Raw genomic sequence first — 16507 nt, 5'->3', positions numbered from 1 at the left:
GGCTGCATGTGCTCCACTGCGGGCCACAGGTACTCACAAATTTCAGTGGTGGTTGGGTATACAACATTTGTCCAGGGAGAGCTTGTGCCTGTGACACCAAAGGCTGGGTCTGTGACTGTGGCGGGAGTTGTGATGGTTGGTTCTGAGCAACAGGAGGCTGCTGGGGCTGTGGTGGCGGCTGGTGGTGCTGTGGATGATGCATCTGCTGCAGCTGCTGGGGCAGAGCTTGGGTGGGCGGAGGCTGTGGCTGCTGCATCGGTGGCTGCTGAATTGGCGGCTGGGCCTGCAAAGCCTGCTGCTGCTGCTGTTGCTGCTGCTGCTGCTGCTGCTGTTGCTGTTGCTGGAGCTGCAGCTGTGCCATTCGCTGCAGCTGCTGCTGCTGCTGCTGTATCTAGAGACAGACCAAGCAGCACTCGGTTATCGCTCATTTGCCTCTGTGGTACCAGCTCCTCCCTGTGACACTCTGGGCCCCAGGAAGCCCAGGTGGCCATCTGCAGAGCCATCAAGAAGGCCTTCCTGGCTGGGTGCAGTGGCTCATGCCTATAATCCCAGCACTTTGGGAGGCCAAGGTGGGCAGATCACCTGAGGTCAGGAGTTCGAGACCAGCCTGGACAACCCGGCGAAACCCTGTCTCTACTAAAAATACAAAAATTAGCCAGGCATGGTGGCTCACACCTGTAATCCCAACTACTTGGGAGGCTGAGGCAGGAGCGCTACCTGGGAGGCTGAGGCAAGAGAATCACTTGAACCGGCGGAGTGGAGGTTGCAGTGAGCTAAGATCACGCCGCCGCACTCCAGCCTGGGCTACACAGTAAGACTCAGAAAAAGTCTCGAAAAAAAAAAAAGAAAAGAAAAGAAAAAAAAAGGCCTTCCTGAGCTGACAGGCTGACCTCTCACTCACACGGGGAGAGGCACATCTCCCATAGAAAGACTCTGGGCCCCCGAGGCCAACACCAGCTGCCTTCCTGACACTGAGGAGGCACCAAGCGTGTGCCTGGGCTCTGGTCTACCATTCCACTAGGATGGTTCAGAGGACATATCTAGAAGCTTCAGCAAAAGGTGACAATGAACAGGTATAGCTCCATGGAAGCTAGGATAAAAGCTGAGGCAACTGCAGATTTCTGAAGCCTCTGTAATGATGCTTGCTTTGCCCCTACAGGTCAGTGGCATGAGCCTCACAGTGACAGTCAAGATCTGCTGGTTAGCATGAGAAGGAAAACTGTGGCTGCAGATGCACTGTCAACTCTGGGACAGGGGCCCCAAGATCCAGAGAAGCCCAGCAAGCTGAGGCCTGAAGGAGTAGGAGGGTGGTGGGGGCCCTTTGGGGCTTTCCTCTCCCAACCAAGACCTGCTGTGAGGGCAGATGTTTAACATGTCTAGACTCTCTATGGAAACCACAGGAAGCTGAACAACTTCTGAGAAGCAGTGCTGCTAACATGACATCACCATCACCCCATGGAACACCAGCTGGAGGCTGACTAACACTGAGCCCAGAACCCAAGACACAGAGATAAACAGGAGGCACATGTGTCCTCAGCCAAAATGGTCCACAGTGGCTCAAGTAGTCCCAAGCCTCAGAGTGTTCATCTCACTTCTTGCTTCAGCTCACTCTTGTTTGAATCCCTCGCAGCCCCTGAAGCACACAGGAGGCCTGCCGCCAGATGCCCCGAGCACAAATGGAAGGGCTCGATCACAGAACCTTCCTAGTGAGTCAGGTCCTGTTTTTCCTACCTGTCTCAGACTTTTCTTTTTTCTTTCCTTTTTTTTTTTTTTTTTTTGAGACGGAGTCTTGCTGTCACCCAGGCTGGAGTGCAGTGGTGCGATCTCGGCTCACTGCAACCTCCGCCTCCCAGGTTCTAGCAATTCTCCTGACTCAGCCTCCCGAATAGCTGGGATTATAGGTGTGCGCCACCATGTCCAGCTAATTTTTTGTATTTTTAGTAGACGGGGTATTTTTAGACGGGGTTTCACCATGCTGGCCAGGCTCGTCTCGAACTCTTGACCTGGTGATCCGCCTGCCTCAGTTTCCCAAAGTGCTGGGATTATAGGCATGAGCCACTGGGCCCAGCCTTGTCCCAGACTTTTTGAGAAGCCCATGGAAAAAGGCAGGCACACATGTGTCAAGAGGACCCTTGACACGGGTGGCTCCGTGCACTGCACCCAGCATCGTGACTGATGCCAGCCCAGGGCTCACATTGCAGGAGGGAGGCCAAGAGCAGGAACAGGGGACCTGGTACCTGTTGCTGATTTTGATGATGTAATTTAATTAGATGCTGCTGCTGCTGCTGTTGCTGCTGGAGCTGCTGCTGCTGCTGCTGCACTACTGCTTGGAACTGCTGCTGCATGGCACTCTGCTGAGCCTGGAACTGCTGCTGTTGCTGCTGCTGCTGCTGCTGTAGCGCCGCCTGCTGCTGCTGCTGGAATTGCTGCTGTTGCTGCTGCTGCTGCAGCGCCACCTGCTGGAGCTGCAGCTGGGCTGAGAAAAGACCAGAGTTGCCAGTCAGTCCACAAGGCAGGTTTCCAGAAACGCTGCAGGGCTGCACAGCGAGGGACAAAACAGCCAGCAAAGTCTCCACTGCCACGGCTGCCGCTGGAATCTGAACGTTCCATTTACCACAGACAGAAAGATAGAATACGAAGTAGCATTTGTGTTGATTTTGGAATTTCCTATCACGAGTTACTCTGTAATAACCAAAGAGAAAAGAAAAGGGACAACTGAGTCTTTTGGATAGATAAGAAGCCTAGACTCTGGAAATCAGTAATCTCCTCTCTGTCTCTATGGATTGGCCACTTCTGGACTCTGTACGAATGGCACTGAACATGTGCTGTTTTGTGACTAGCTTCTTTAGCATAATAGTTACGAGTTCGCCCATGTCGTGGCATGTATCAGCTTTTCCGTGTTATTTTTATCGCCAAATAGTATTCTACAACACCGATTTCCTGTGTTTTATTTATCCATTCATCAGCTGATGAACATTTGGGCTGCTTCTACTTTGTGGCTATTATGAAAACTGCTTATATGAACAGTCAATTACAAGATTTTCTGAGGTAAGGTTTCTTTTGGGGTGAACATAAAAATGTTCTAAAATTGTGATGATGGCTGCACAACTCTGTGAGTTACACTAAAACCTACCGAGTGGAGCACTTCAGATGGGTGAATTGTATGCTGAAGAGAATGATGTCTCAATATAGCTGTATTAAAGAAATATGGAGAAATCCTTTGTATACTTTGCCGTTTCCTCCAATGGTAACATTCTACAAAATTACAAGGTATCATAACCACGATGTGTGCTCACTTGTGTGGGTGTGTGTACTCAGTTCTGGACAATTTAACCACCTGGGTGGGTTCAGTCACCACCAGTCAATACACTACACAGTTCCCATACCACAAGGATCCCTCATGTTGCCACCTCTCTCAGCAACCCTGACCCACAAACTCTGGCAACTACTGCAGCATCCTCCATTTCTAAAATTTTGTCATTTCTAAATTACATATAATATTTCAAAAATGGAACCATACAGTATGAACCTTTGGCTTTTTACATTCAGCATACAGGTTGTAGTTCTAGCAACAGTTCCTTCCTTGTACTGCCAGGGTATTCCATGGTACAAGCACCTCACACTGTGTTTAACTATTCACATGAAGGACATTTGGGTAACTGCAGATTTGGGCTACCACAAATAAAGCTGCTGTTAAAATTTGTGCCTGGGTTTTTATGCGAGGTTTTTTTTTTTTTTTTTTTTTTTTTTTTTGAGACGGAGTCTCGCTCTGTCACCCAGGCTGGAGTGCAGTGGCCGGATCTCAGCTCACTGCAAGCTCCGCCTCCCGGGTTTACGCCATTCTCCTGCCTCAGCCTCCCGAGTAGCTGGGACTACAGGCGCCCGCCACTCGCCCGGCTAGTTTTTTGTATTTTTTAGTAGAGACGGGGTTTCACCATGTTCGCCAGGATGGTCTCGATCTCCTGACCTCGTGATCCGCCCGTCTCGGCCTCCCAAAGTGCTGGGATTACAGGCTTGAGCCACCGCGCCCGGCCACGAGGTTTTCATTTCTCTAGGAAAAATACCCAAGAGTGTAACTGCAGAGTTGCATATTTCATTTTGAAAGAAGGTAAAACCACTTTACATTCTGACCAGCAATATGAGTGATTCAGTTTCTCTGTCACCAAGATTTGAGGCTGTCACTATTCATTTTAGCAATTCTGATGGGTGTAAGATTTTTTTTTTTTTTTGAGATGGGATTTCACTCTGTTGCCCAGGCTGGACTGAAATGGTGCCATTGTGGCTCACTGCACCCTTGACCTCCTGGGCTTAAGTGACCCTCCTGCCTCAGCCTCTCGAGCAGCTGGAACTACAGGTGCATGCCAGCAGACCCAACTAATTTGTAAAATTTTTGTAGAGACAGTCTCACTTTGTTGCCCAGGCTGATCTCAAACTCCTGGGTTCAAGTGATCCTCCTGCCTCGACTTCACAAAGTGTTGAGATTACAGGCATGGGTCACTGTGCCTGGCCACGTGTAAAACTTTTAAAATTTATTTTGTAACAGATTTCTAACTCTGACATTCATAAAACATGCATGACCGGCTGGGCGCAGTGGCTCACACCTGTAATCCCAGCACTTTGGGAGGCTCAGGAGGATCATTTGAGGTCAGGAGTTTGAGACCAGCTTGTCCAACATGGTGAAACCCCATCTCTACTAAAAATACAAAAATTAGTGGGCATGGTGGCACGCGCCTGTAATCCCAGCTACTTGGGAGGCTGAGGCAAGAGAACTGCTTGAACCCAGGAGGCAGAGGTTGCAGTGAGCCAAGATTGCACCACTGCACTCCAGCCTGGGTGACAGAGTGAGACTCTGTCTCAAAACAACAACAACAACGACAAAAAGTATGACAATACTTTTACATTTTCTGAAATGTGTTGAAGCTTGCTTTATGATTTTTAGAAACATATTGTTCCATCATATGCTTATATTAAGTTGTTCATTACATTGTTCAAATTTTCTGTAAATGAATTTTTGGTCTGTTTATCAATAACAAAGAGATGTAATTGAAGTAATTACCTAATACATCTTTCTTCATCTTTTTGTTTGTTTGTTTGTTTCTTTTTTGATTTCACTCTGTCATCCAGGCTGGAATGCAGTGTCTCCATCATGGCTCATTGCAGCCTCGGCGTTCTGGGCTCAAGCAAGTCATCCTCCCACCTCAGCCTCACAAGCAGATGGGACTACAGGTGTGTACCACCACACCCAGCCAATTTTATTGACTGACTGATTGAGATAGGGTCTCACTGCAGCTCAGGCTGGAGTGCAATAGTGCAGTCATGGCTCACTGCAGCCTTGACCACCCAGGGTCAAGCGATCCTCTTACCTCAGCATCTCAAGTGTACCTACAGGTAATTTTTAAATTTTATGTAGAAATGGGTCTCCTATTTTGCCGAGGTTGGTCTTGAACTCCTGGGCTCAAGTGATCCTCCCACCTCAGCTTCCCAAAGTGTTGGGATTACAGATGTGAGCCACTGCACTCGGCCTTTCTTCATCTTTTATTTAAAAATAAAATTTTGAGTGTTTTACTTACAATCCTTTCACATGTTATATTGTAGGTGTGTGTTTCTTCTAACAATAAAACAACTGTGCTGTTTCATTTCCATTTGTTCTCACATTTCCTATCTTTCAGCAGAAAAGTTTAGTCCACTCACATTTATTATGATTACTTATATTTTTAAACTTATTTCTATTAATATTTGTCTTTCCTTTTCTCTTTTTTTTTTTTTGAGATGGAGTCTCATTCTGTCTCCAGACTGGAGTGCAGTGGTGTGATCTCGGTTCACTGCGACCTCCGCCTCCTGGGTTCTAGCGATTCTCCTGCCTCAGCCTCCCAAGTAGCTGGGATTACAGGCATGCACCACCATGTCCAGCTAATTTTTCGTATTTTTAGGAGAGACAGGTTTTCACCATGTTGGCCAGGATCGTCTCAATCTCCTGACTTCGTGATCTGCCTGACTCAGTTTCCTAAAGTGCTGGGATTACAGGCGTGAGTCACCGCACCAGGCCTTTGTCTTTCCTTTTCTAAGCTTTGTATTTTTTGATTGCATTTTTGCTAGATGACTGGACTGAACTTTGTATTATCTGGATTTCTGCCTTATCCTATTTTTTCTACTGATTTTAAATTTTATGAATTATTTCCATTGTTTTAGCAGTAAGTTTTCAATTTTATCATGTATATTTAACTTAAAATATAAACCTTATCAATATTTTAGCATTTCCCAAATTCACTACTTTTTAAAGTAGGTTTTATATGTACATGACAGAACCGATATTCACACTCTATCTCCCTGCTGACTTTCATTTATATCATATTTTGTTGATCTTAACTCTTCACAGCAGACATTCTATTAAGAGGCTGGATGGGCCGGGCGCGGTGGCTCAAGCCTGTAATCCCAGCACTTTGGGAGGCCGAGACGGGCGGATCACAAGGTCAGGAGATTGAGACCATCCTGGCTAACATGGTGAAACCCCGTCTCTACTAAAAATACAAAAAAAAAACTAGCCGGGCGAGGTGGCGGGCGCCTGTAGTCCCAGCCATTCGGGAGGCTGAGGCAGGAGAATGGCGTAAACCCGGGAGGCGGAGCTTGCAGTGAGCTGAGATCCGGCCACTGCACTCCAGCCTGGGCAACAGAGCGAGACTCCGTCTCAAAAAAAAAAAAAAAAAAAAAAAAGAGGCTGGATGGATGTGAGGCTAGGGATACAGCCTCTGAGCGAGGCTGCCTGGACTCAAAACCTCAACTCTGTCACTGCTCATTGCCTCAGTTTTCCCTGTTAGAAAACACAATAATAGTATCCACTCCACACACTGGACTAAGAATTAAATAATCTATTATGTAAGTAAAACACTCAAAATAGTGCCTGGGGTTGGGTGCTGTGGCTCATGCCCATAATCTCAGCACTTTGCACAGCCGAGGCAGCAGATCGCCTGAGCCCAGAAATTCAAGACCAGCCTGGGCAACATGAGGAGACCCTAGGTCTATAAATAATAATAATAATAGGCCGGGCACGGTGGCTCACGCCTGTAATCCCAGCACTTTGGGATGCCAAGGTGGGCAGATCATGAGGTCAGGAGACCGAGACCAACTGGCCAACATGGTGAAACCCTGTCTCTACTAAAAATACAAAAATTAGCTGGGCGTGGTGGCGCAAGCCTGTTGTCCCAGCTAATTGGGAGGCTGAGGCAGGAGAATTGCTTGAACCTAGGAAGTGGAGGTTGCAGTGGGCTGAGATTGTGCCATTGCACTCCAGTATGGTGACAGAGTGAGATTCCATCTCAAAAAAAAAATAACAATAAAATAAAATAAATAAAATAGTGCTTGGAATGTGGCAAGTCTGTATGGAAGTTAGCTTGACTGTTCTATTTTACAGAGGTAAATTTTTATTTACACCAGGGATTTTCAACCTTTTCGCTACACTACTGACACTTGACCCAGATGATTCTATGTTGTGGGGTGCTGGCCCGTATTTGTAAGATGGTTAGCAGCATCTCTGACTTCCACCCATTATGCACCAGCAGCACCCCCACAGTAGTGACATCCCAAAATGTCTCCGGACATTGTCAAATATCCCCTGTGGTGGAACATCACCCAGGGTGAGAATCACTGGTTTAGATTTACACACATTTACTATCACCTACGCTCAACGTTTCTTTTCCCATTTTATACCTTGCATCACATGAGAGGGAAGAGGAGAGGATAAACAAAAGAATATATCTAAGAGTGCAAAAGGCTTATTGGAAAAAGGAGAAAAAAGGATATATCCTTTAGAAAATCTTTTACTGAAAGTTTCTAAGGCTAGGTTTATCTAAAAATGGCTTGCTTTCCACATCCTTGAGTCTTGCTGGCATACAAATGTGACTGGCAGCTCTATTCTCAGTGCTTTAACAATATTCTATTATCTTTCTGACTCCACTGCTGAGTGTACTCCTTGCTCCTTTGCAGGAACTGACTATTTCTAAGATATTCCTCTGGCCTTTGGTGCTCCGCAGTCTCACATCAAATGAGATGGCTAACTAGGTTGGGGCCAGATGGGCTTTTCTCAGTAGTTATCCCCTCACATATTGTTTTCTTCCATTCTCTCCATTTGATCCTTTTGGGGCTTTGCTTGGATGCCAATTCAAATTTCTGATCTTATCCTCATTTCTTACCCTTGCTTTCATATTTTCCATGTGCTCTTCTCTGTGCTACATTCTAGGTAATTTCTTCAAATGCAGCTTCTATTACACAAATTCTTTCTTCAGCTGTATCTAATGTGCTGTTTATCCATCCACTTCCTTTGTTCAAAAATTATACTGCTAATTTCTACAGCTTTCATTTGGTTCCATTTCAAATCTGCTTCATCGCTCCTGATGATGCTTTTTCATTTGAATTTCTGCTTTTTCTTTTCTTTTTTGTTTTCTATTTTTTCAGAGATGGTGTCTCGCTCTATCCCCCAGGCTGGAGTACAGTAGTGAAATCATAGTTCACCATAGCCTCAAACTCCTGGCCTCAAGCAAATCCTCCTGCCTTAGCCTTCCGAGTAGCCAGGAGTGTAGTTATGTGCCACTGTGCCCGGCTCTCCACTTTATTTCTTTATATACCCCATGGCCCATATCTAACAGTTCCTGAATGTGTGGTCACTGGGCATGCCTACATGTGTCTATTATTTCTGTTCGCCTTCATGGTGTCTCTCCTTCCCTTCATGGCTGGTGATCTCTGTATGCTGATTGCTTGACCTTAATGAACAACTGTCACAGGTCTTACACTGGGGACATGTTCCTCCAATCTGCACCTGCTTCTGGGAGACCTGGGGGGTGACCACAGGACCCAGCACAAACCCTGGCTGACTAGAGGAATCCCAAGCTTACTTTCCCCCACCCTGTAGCAGCCGAGGCTCAGGAGGACAAAGCCTCCCCAACTGCTGCAGGCCAGCAATCCAAAGTGCACCCTAACCAGGACCTAGTTATCCAGGAGGAGGACATGTCCTCAGCACCCAGTCCGTCACACAGCTGGCAGCAGAAATTATTTTTAAAGTCAGCTTCACATGCACGTGATATAAAACTCATTGAGAAACAGGAATGCACAGCGTGAAAAGCTTTGCTTCCAACTCTGTACTGCAGCCCCAGCCATAGGAACAACCAGCAGTTTCAGCCTTTTCAGACTAACCTGGGTCACCTGAAAACTACCACAATGTCCCCTGGCCTACCCTATGAGAGTCCCTGGCAAAACCTCTGCCCCAGGCTCTGCCCTCTTGGTGGCACCAGATGAAGATCTGAAAGGGCCTTAATCATGCAGTAGTCTTTGGGAAAGGTATCAGGAAGGGATATTAAATGCCCATCAGGCAACACCACTAGTTTCAGGGAGACCAGGGAGGCAAGTGGTAAAGGGCAGGGAGATATGGTCTCTGACAAAGGTGGTAACAAGATCCTGAAGTACAGAATCCACTGTAACTTTTTTTTTTTTCTTTTGAGATGGAGTTTCCCTCTGTTGCCCAGGCTGGAGTGTAGTGGTGCGATCTCGGCTCACTGCAAGCTCCGCCTCCCAGGTTCACGCCATTCTCCTGCCTCAGTCTCCCGAGTATCTGGGACTACAGGCGCCCGCCACCATGCCCGGATGATTTTTTGTATTTTTAGTAGATATGGGGTCTCACCATGTTAGCCAGGATGGTCTTGATCTCCTGACCTCGCGATCCGCCCACCTTGGCCTCCCAGTGTTGGGATTACAGGCATGAGTCACCGTGCCTGGCCCCCACTGTAACTTTCAACTAGTGCCACACACAGAAGACCAGGCCCCTTGGAAGCTAAAAACAGGATGTGGGCCAAGGTCATCCTGTTTTTAGGGGAGGGTAAGGGCAGGATATCAAGCTTCACCACTGAACTTCTGACAAAACTGGTTTAAGACAAAGTCTCTGGAGTGGGATGACAAGGCAACTCATGTGAGCATTCTAAACTCAAATACATTTAAAAACAATTTATTATAAAATATAAGCTCATGATAAAAAAAAAAATGCACCCAGTACACAAGAGTAGAACATGACAAGGAACTTGAGCCAGTACTTCTGTGGGTCCTCCCTAAACCCAGCTGGCGTACATATCTGATGTGCTAAGAAGAGTGAGGTGATGAGAGCTTGGGACGAAGAACCAAGCAGATTGTTCTAGGACGAGGAAACCAGCATGTACTGAGAGTTAGACGACACGAAGTAAGAGGAGAATTAAGGTATGAGAAGGGAAGGTGGCTCGGGATGGAGGAAGACTCCAGAGCAGGAGTGGGTAGAAATGAGCATGCCTATGGCCTCAAAGAATAGGAAACCTGACACAGGATGGGGTAGGAGCATGAGGATGGTGTCAGGCAGCAGCTTTGATCCCGGCTCTTGGCCTGGGGTGTGACTCCAGCTCTCATTAGCAGCTGGACAAAGCAGAGGGGGTGATGCTGCCCTCTTCATAGGGTTATCATGAGGGATGTGTGATAAAAATACACTGAAGCACCAAAGCCTGTACACAGATATCCACAGCAGCTTTGTTTGCATAATAGTAGCCAAAAGCAGGAAACAACCCAATGTCCTTCATGGGTGAATGAATAAACTGTGGAAAATCCGTTCCATGGAATATTACTTAGTGATGAAAAGGAATGAACTACTGATAAAACCTGGGTGGATCTCAAAGATCTCAGACTGAATTTAAAAAGCCAATCTCAAAAAGTCACATATGGTATGAATCCATTTATACAACATTCACAAAAGGACAGAACTACAGAGACACACGACAGATCAGCAATTGTCAGGGCTTAGGGCTGGAGGGAGGGTGTGAGCTCTGAAAGATAACACAAGAGAGCTGGTTGGTGGTAATGGAACGGCTCTGCATGCCAATTGTGGTGATGGCTACTTGATTTGACATGTGGTAAAATCTCACAGACCTACACATACACATATATGCAGCCCAAGAATGAGTGTAAAAAACTGATGAAGTTGGCTGGGCATGATGGCTCACGCCTGTAATCCCAGCACTTTGGGAGGCTCAGGAGGGAGGATCACTTGAGGTCAGCAGTTTGAGACCAGCCTGGCCAACATGGTGAAACCCCATCTCTACTAAAAATACAAAATTAGCTGGGCATGGTGGCAGGCACCAGTAGTCCCAGGTAGTCAGGAGGTTGAGGCAAGAGAATTGCTTGAACCCAGGAGGCAGAAGTTGCAGTGAGCTGAGATCACGCCACTTCACTCCAGCCTGGGCAACAAGAGTGAAACTCTGTCTCAAAATAAAAAAAAAAAAAAAAATGAAGTCCAAGTTAAGTCTCTAACTGAGGTGATTACACTGCCTCAACATTAATTTCTTGGTTTTGACCATGTTCTGTGTAAGATATTGTTACTGGGGAGAGCTGGGTAGAGGGCATGTGGGAACTCTCTGTGCTATTCTACAACTTCCTGTGACTCCTAAACTATTTTAAAAATAAAAAGTTATATGAAAGGGAAAAAAACACTAAAGGACTTTGCAGTGGGCACAGCACACTCCAAGAAATGTTGATGGGACTCGAAGATACATCAACATAGGTCCTGAGGGTGGGCGTGGTGGTTCACGCCTGTAATCCCAACACTTTGGGAGGCCAAGGTGGGCGATCACTTGAGCCCAGGAGTTCAAGACAAGCCTGGGCAACATGGTGAAGTCCCATCTCCACATAAAATACAAAATATTAGCCGGGCGCGGTGCTGTGAGCCTGTAGTCCCAGCTACTTGGGAGGCTGTGGTGTGAGGGTCACCTGAGCCCAGGATGTCGAGGCTGCAGTGAGCCGTGATTGTGCCACTGCACTCCAGCGTGGCCCACAGAGCAAGACCCCATCTCAAAAGACAGTCCTGGAAAGAAGAGGGAAGTTCTTTACCTCCCCTTGAGAGCAGCTTTGGTTCACCTGTAACACCTGATCACAGCCCAGTTCCCCACCAGGGCAGCCGTGTGGAGAGGACATAGAGTCTCCTTCACAGAAAGGAAGTCAGAAGATAATACGGCTGCAAGCCACACCCAGGGTGACCAAGTGGCAAGGGCACCACTAGAAGAGATGGTGCCCAGAGCTCGGGCAGACAGTGGAGTTGTGGGTGCTGGCACTCAGCCCTGCCTCGTGGCTGAGAACCCCCTGAAACACACTGTATCTATCTCAGCCACAAAACACAAACCTTTGGCTGGAGTCTCCGGCCATCCCCACCCTCCTGCCCAGGGCTAGGAGGAGGGTCCAGGATCACTTAACCCTTCTGGGAGCTCAAAGAAGATTGGAAGCCACATACAACAAAGATTTAAAAAAAAAAAAAAAAAAAAAAAAGTGATTTGGAGCTTCTCCATGCTTTTCTTGATACCATCATAAGCACAGGAATAAAATGTGTTATCGTTTGCAAGGAAAGTGGCAAATCCTCCAGGAAGCGTGGTACTCACTCTGTGGAGTTGCCGTAGACACGACAGCCATGCTGTGAGGGGCCATCCCCGAGGTCCCAGGAGGCGGCTGCCCTGAGAGGGACATTGGTTGTCCCATGGCACCAAGGCTACCCATCCCGCCCAGAGACTGTCCCGGGCCCCGAGGAGGCATGCCAATTCCGGCGGCTCCCGCGGCGGGTCCGCCAGTCAGGCTCTGGAGTGCATTCATAGGATCTGTGGGAACACAAGGGCAGAGCTTCTCAGGAAAGGGACTAACGGACTGACCATGGCTCAAATGGCATAAGGCTCACAGAGCATAGATCTCTCCTACCTACAGGCTCAATCCCCTCACAGCCCCAAGCAGTAAGAGACTAGGCTCCTGGAGACTCCCAAATATGAGTGGGTAGGATGCCAGGTGTGTTGGTCATTGCACGACCCATATCTCTAGCCTGGCCTGGTCCAGGGTCCTAATGTTAAGGGACAAATGACCTCTCTGATGTCTGCAGGTGCACTAAAGATGGGCTGAGGCCTTGAGGGCAGGTGGCTACCCCCACCTCTCCTGGCTGTCCAGCCCTCCTGCTGGGTGAGCACACAAAGCACGATGGGCCCTTCTGAGCAAGCAGAAACACAGTGGCCAGGGGATGCTCTCCCAGGGAGGGCACAAGTCCACAGGCACACAGAGCTCCACTCCTACTGTTGCACAGTCCAACTCAGCCTGGGCCCCTGTGTGCAGGGCCACCACGCCAGAACAGCTGAGGGGTGCAGAGGAGGGCTCCACAGAGCACCGAGGAGAAATGTGCCAAGCCCACCAGGTCAGCAGCTCAGTGAGCAGTGCCACAACAAAGGACAAGGATGCCATTGTCACAACAGTGTGGACTTAATAGCAAACAGCTACCCACAGACAGATATGGCCTGGCAGGACCATCATGTCACACAACTGGGTGGTGCCCAGGACCCCATGCTCCAATGCCAAGGGGCCCAGATGTTCTGGCCACATGCCCTTGCTGCTGCTCAGCCCAGCTGGCCAAGAATCCCTGTCCTGGCTAAGAGGTGAGACCCACACGGGCAGAGACAGCTGGCATGTACAGCTCTACTGTCTAGGGCAGGGCAGACAGTGGTGTGCAGCCTGTGAGGCCAGTGCACTCCCTTCCCAATGGCAGAATGCAGTTGGCCAGCCTGGATCTGTTAAACCCCTTCCCTCATAGCATAGTCAGCAGAGACCAAGGCTGAGTTGACAGAATTCCCCTTATGTGATAAACCCTGAAATTTAAAAATATGGATTTCTAAACTTTTTTTTTTTTTTTTTTTTTTTGAGATGGAGTCTCACTCTGTCACCCAGGTTGGAGCGCAGCGGTACAATCTCAGCTCACTACAACCTCCGCCTCCTAGGTTCAAGCGATTCTCATGCCTCAGCCTCCCAAGTAGTTGGGACTACAATGCGTGCCACCACACCCGGCTAATTTTTGTATTTTTAGTAGAGACGGAGTTTTACCACGTTGGCCAGGCTGGTCTCGAACTCCTGACCTCAAGTGATCTGCCTGCCTCAGCCTCCCAAAGTGTTGGGATTACAGGCATGAGCCGCAGCACCCAGCCAGATTTCTAAATTTACAAAGAAACTTTGTAACTTAAAATGCTGCTACATATTATTACACTGAAAACAGCATAATAATTCTCTACAACAGAGCTCAACACTTTTGGATAATGTCTTAATAGCTTTGTGAGTGTTTATCTTTTTGCTGGGCAAAGGCAGCATTTGTATGAAACGGGATGGGGAGGATCATGTGACTTCACAGTCTGCAGGAAGACGAAGGCTGGAGAGGTCGGAGCACAGCTGGTCAGCCTCCTCCCTCCACAGCTCTCTCCGCAAGTATTCTCCTCTACTGACAGGTTAATCCAGGCACATGAGGCATGCACTATGTCATTCTTGTCACCTCAAATCCAAAGTTGGGAGAAACTTTAACTCAAAAGGGAAAACTCTTACCACTGACGGAAGCTTGAGATTTCTTGTTATCTATATGAAAACACAAACGAAAAAAACCAAAGTAAACAAAGTTTTATATAACCACATATTTCCATGGGTAGGTCAGTTCTGTAGGCATTTGCCCAAGCCTCAATCCCCACGGAGCTCCTAGTACTGCCCGCTACCAGGGGAAGTGTTTCCACTCTTGGCAGCGCTGACCCCACAAGGGACCTGGGAGCAGAGGGTGCAGAGTAGCTCCAGGGTCAACTTGGGGCCTTAGGGAGCTGCCCCCAAGGCTGAAGCACTCTGGGGTTGGGGACTCTGGGCCTACTCTGGCTTTCCTTTTTTCCAGGTCCAGAGTCTCAGCTCAGCCCTAAGAAAACAAGTAACAAGAACACTACAGGAACCCACGGCAGGGCTGGAGTGGTGCTGAGACTTGACACTGCCTCCCTTTGCAGTCTGCTCTGGTGAGGCAGTGTCTCTGTTACCTAGATGAGGAAACTGAGGCTGTCCACGGCCAGCTGGAAGCCAGTCCAGCTGACCCCAGTACCCAGTGGAGAACTTCTGTAGCAGCCATGGGGCCCTGAGCCTCCTGCTTGGCTGCTCCCCATGACCCCATAAGCCCCACAGGACTGTGTGCACCAGGTGGGACACTGTCCCTGAAAGCAGAACATGGGGAGTCTGCCAGCGCATCTGGGCCAGATCATCTGGGCTATTCCTTCTCCTCTTACACATCCCAGCACCCTCCCAACACCACAGAGAAAGTGAAGTTCACCTTGCTGGCCATTCTGGTAAAAAGTTAGTATGGAAAGAAGCAAAACCTACCAGGCTCTGGGGTGCTCAGTGTCTCCCTTTGCCCTAACAACACACACTGAAGGTACAGCTGCCTGTCCCTAACCCACAGGGGAATAGCAATAGGACTCGCCAAACACGTGCTCCATGGACAGGCCTATGTCAAGAGAAGCCTGCCTCTGGTGGTTACGCAGCGGCAGTGGGCAGGAGCCATCGTTGGCTGAAAACACAGAGCAGCTGCTGGCCCCAGTTTCCTTCACAGGCTGTGGCCATCCAGGAACACTTGGTGTCCACATACTTCCAAGTAACACACACAAGCACCAAGACCCGGGCCCTAGGATGTAATGACAACTCACTTCTGCAGAGCTGGGGCCACTGCCTGGTTGATAGAACCACACTGGGTCCTCTGAATCAGAGGAGGCACAACGTGAGGTAAACACGGGGGCCCTCAACACAGCAGGGAGCCAGGGTGCAGACTCAGGAGGTCCTCCTCAGAAGCTTCCAATCTGGAGGGAACATATGCCTAAGTGTCTCTGGCCTCCAGGGGTCAATAAAATCAACTTTTAGGGAAGAAGAGTTTCTGTTCCAGGGTAAACAGAACTTCCCAGAAGTAAAAACAACAGCCCTAGGAAAAGGGAGATTAAGTGAGCAGTGAAACAGCAACCCCGTTTAGACCACTTTGAGGACAGCATTTCCATGATGCTAGAATCAGCATTTTTGAGGCCAAGGCTCTGGGAGGATGGGGGATCTGGAATCAAATGCAAGGCAGTGAAGAACTTCCCAAAAGGAAGTGAGGTGACACAGACCTTCTGACTCAGGCACCACGGCCTGCCCAGAAAGCTCTGCTGAGGCAGCGTCAGGGCTGGCCTCTCACAGAGATCTCAACAACCCAGAAATGTGAAATCTTACTTACGAATGTCTCGAAAATGGATAATGAGCCTGGCCACGAGAGAAAGGTATTCGTCCTAAAAGTAAAAACAGGAAGCAGTTTAATCCCAAATGAAGAAGCGCAGTCATCGGACTCCCCCTTCCCGCCCCCTCGCCTGCTGGCGCCGAGCTGAAGCCCGAAGCCCATTCTGCAAGGCAGACTCAGACACTCGGCCTCTTCTGGAATCCGCCTCTCGGAAGGGAGCCGTCAGTGCTTAGCTAGGCGGGCCAATAACAGGCACAAAGAAACAAGAAGGGGACAGAGAGCCTCCAATGGCCACTCCTCTCCCCTGATGGAAAGGCACTCAGCTGAGAGAGCTGTGAGCCATCTTGAGTGCAGTCTTTTTGTCACAAAGGGGACAGGCAGGTTGGGGGGATGAGGCACTAGCCTGAGGGCACAAGGCCTGTCAGAGGCAGCCGT

The 16507-nt window shown here is 48.6% G+C and overlaps 1 protein-coding gene across 6 annotated transcripts in view; it reads right to left on the bottom strand.

Moving 5' to 3' along the window:
• MED15 (mediator complex subunit 15) overlaps positions 1 to 16507 on the bottom strand; it is an 86729-nt gene that overhangs the window by 22006 nt on the left and 48216 nt on the right. For 4 of the 6 annotated variants that reach the window (XM_025400727.1, XM_025400728.1, XM_025400730.1 and 1 more), the window contains exons 3-7: positions 16073 to 16124; positions 14389 to 14418; positions 12429 to 12641; positions 2238 to 2476; positions 38 to 391 (exon numbers count right to left, since the gene is read on the bottom strand). In XM_025400727.1, coding sequence (XP_025256512.1) covers positions 38 to 391; positions 2238 to 2476; positions 12429 to 12641; positions 14389 to 14418; positions 16073 to 16124 — 888 coding nt within the window. The remainder of the gene's footprint in view (positions 1 to 37; positions 392 to 2237; positions 2477 to 12428; positions 12642 to 14388; positions 14419 to 16072; positions 16125 to 16507) is intronic. The other 2 variants (XM_025400731.1, XM_025400732.1) reach the window with 2 other exon arrangements.

This window comes from Theropithecus gelada, chromosome 10 (genome assembly GCF_003255815.1).
Source record: "Theropithecus gelada isolate Dixy chromosome 10, Tgel_1.0, whole genome shotgun sequence".
Classification (NCBI taxonomy): Eukaryota; Metazoa; Chordata; class Mammalia; order Primates; family Cercopithecidae; genus Theropithecus; species Theropithecus gelada.
Note: the sequence above shows the minus strand (reverse complement) of the source record. Positions and strands in the feature narration are given on the sequence as shown.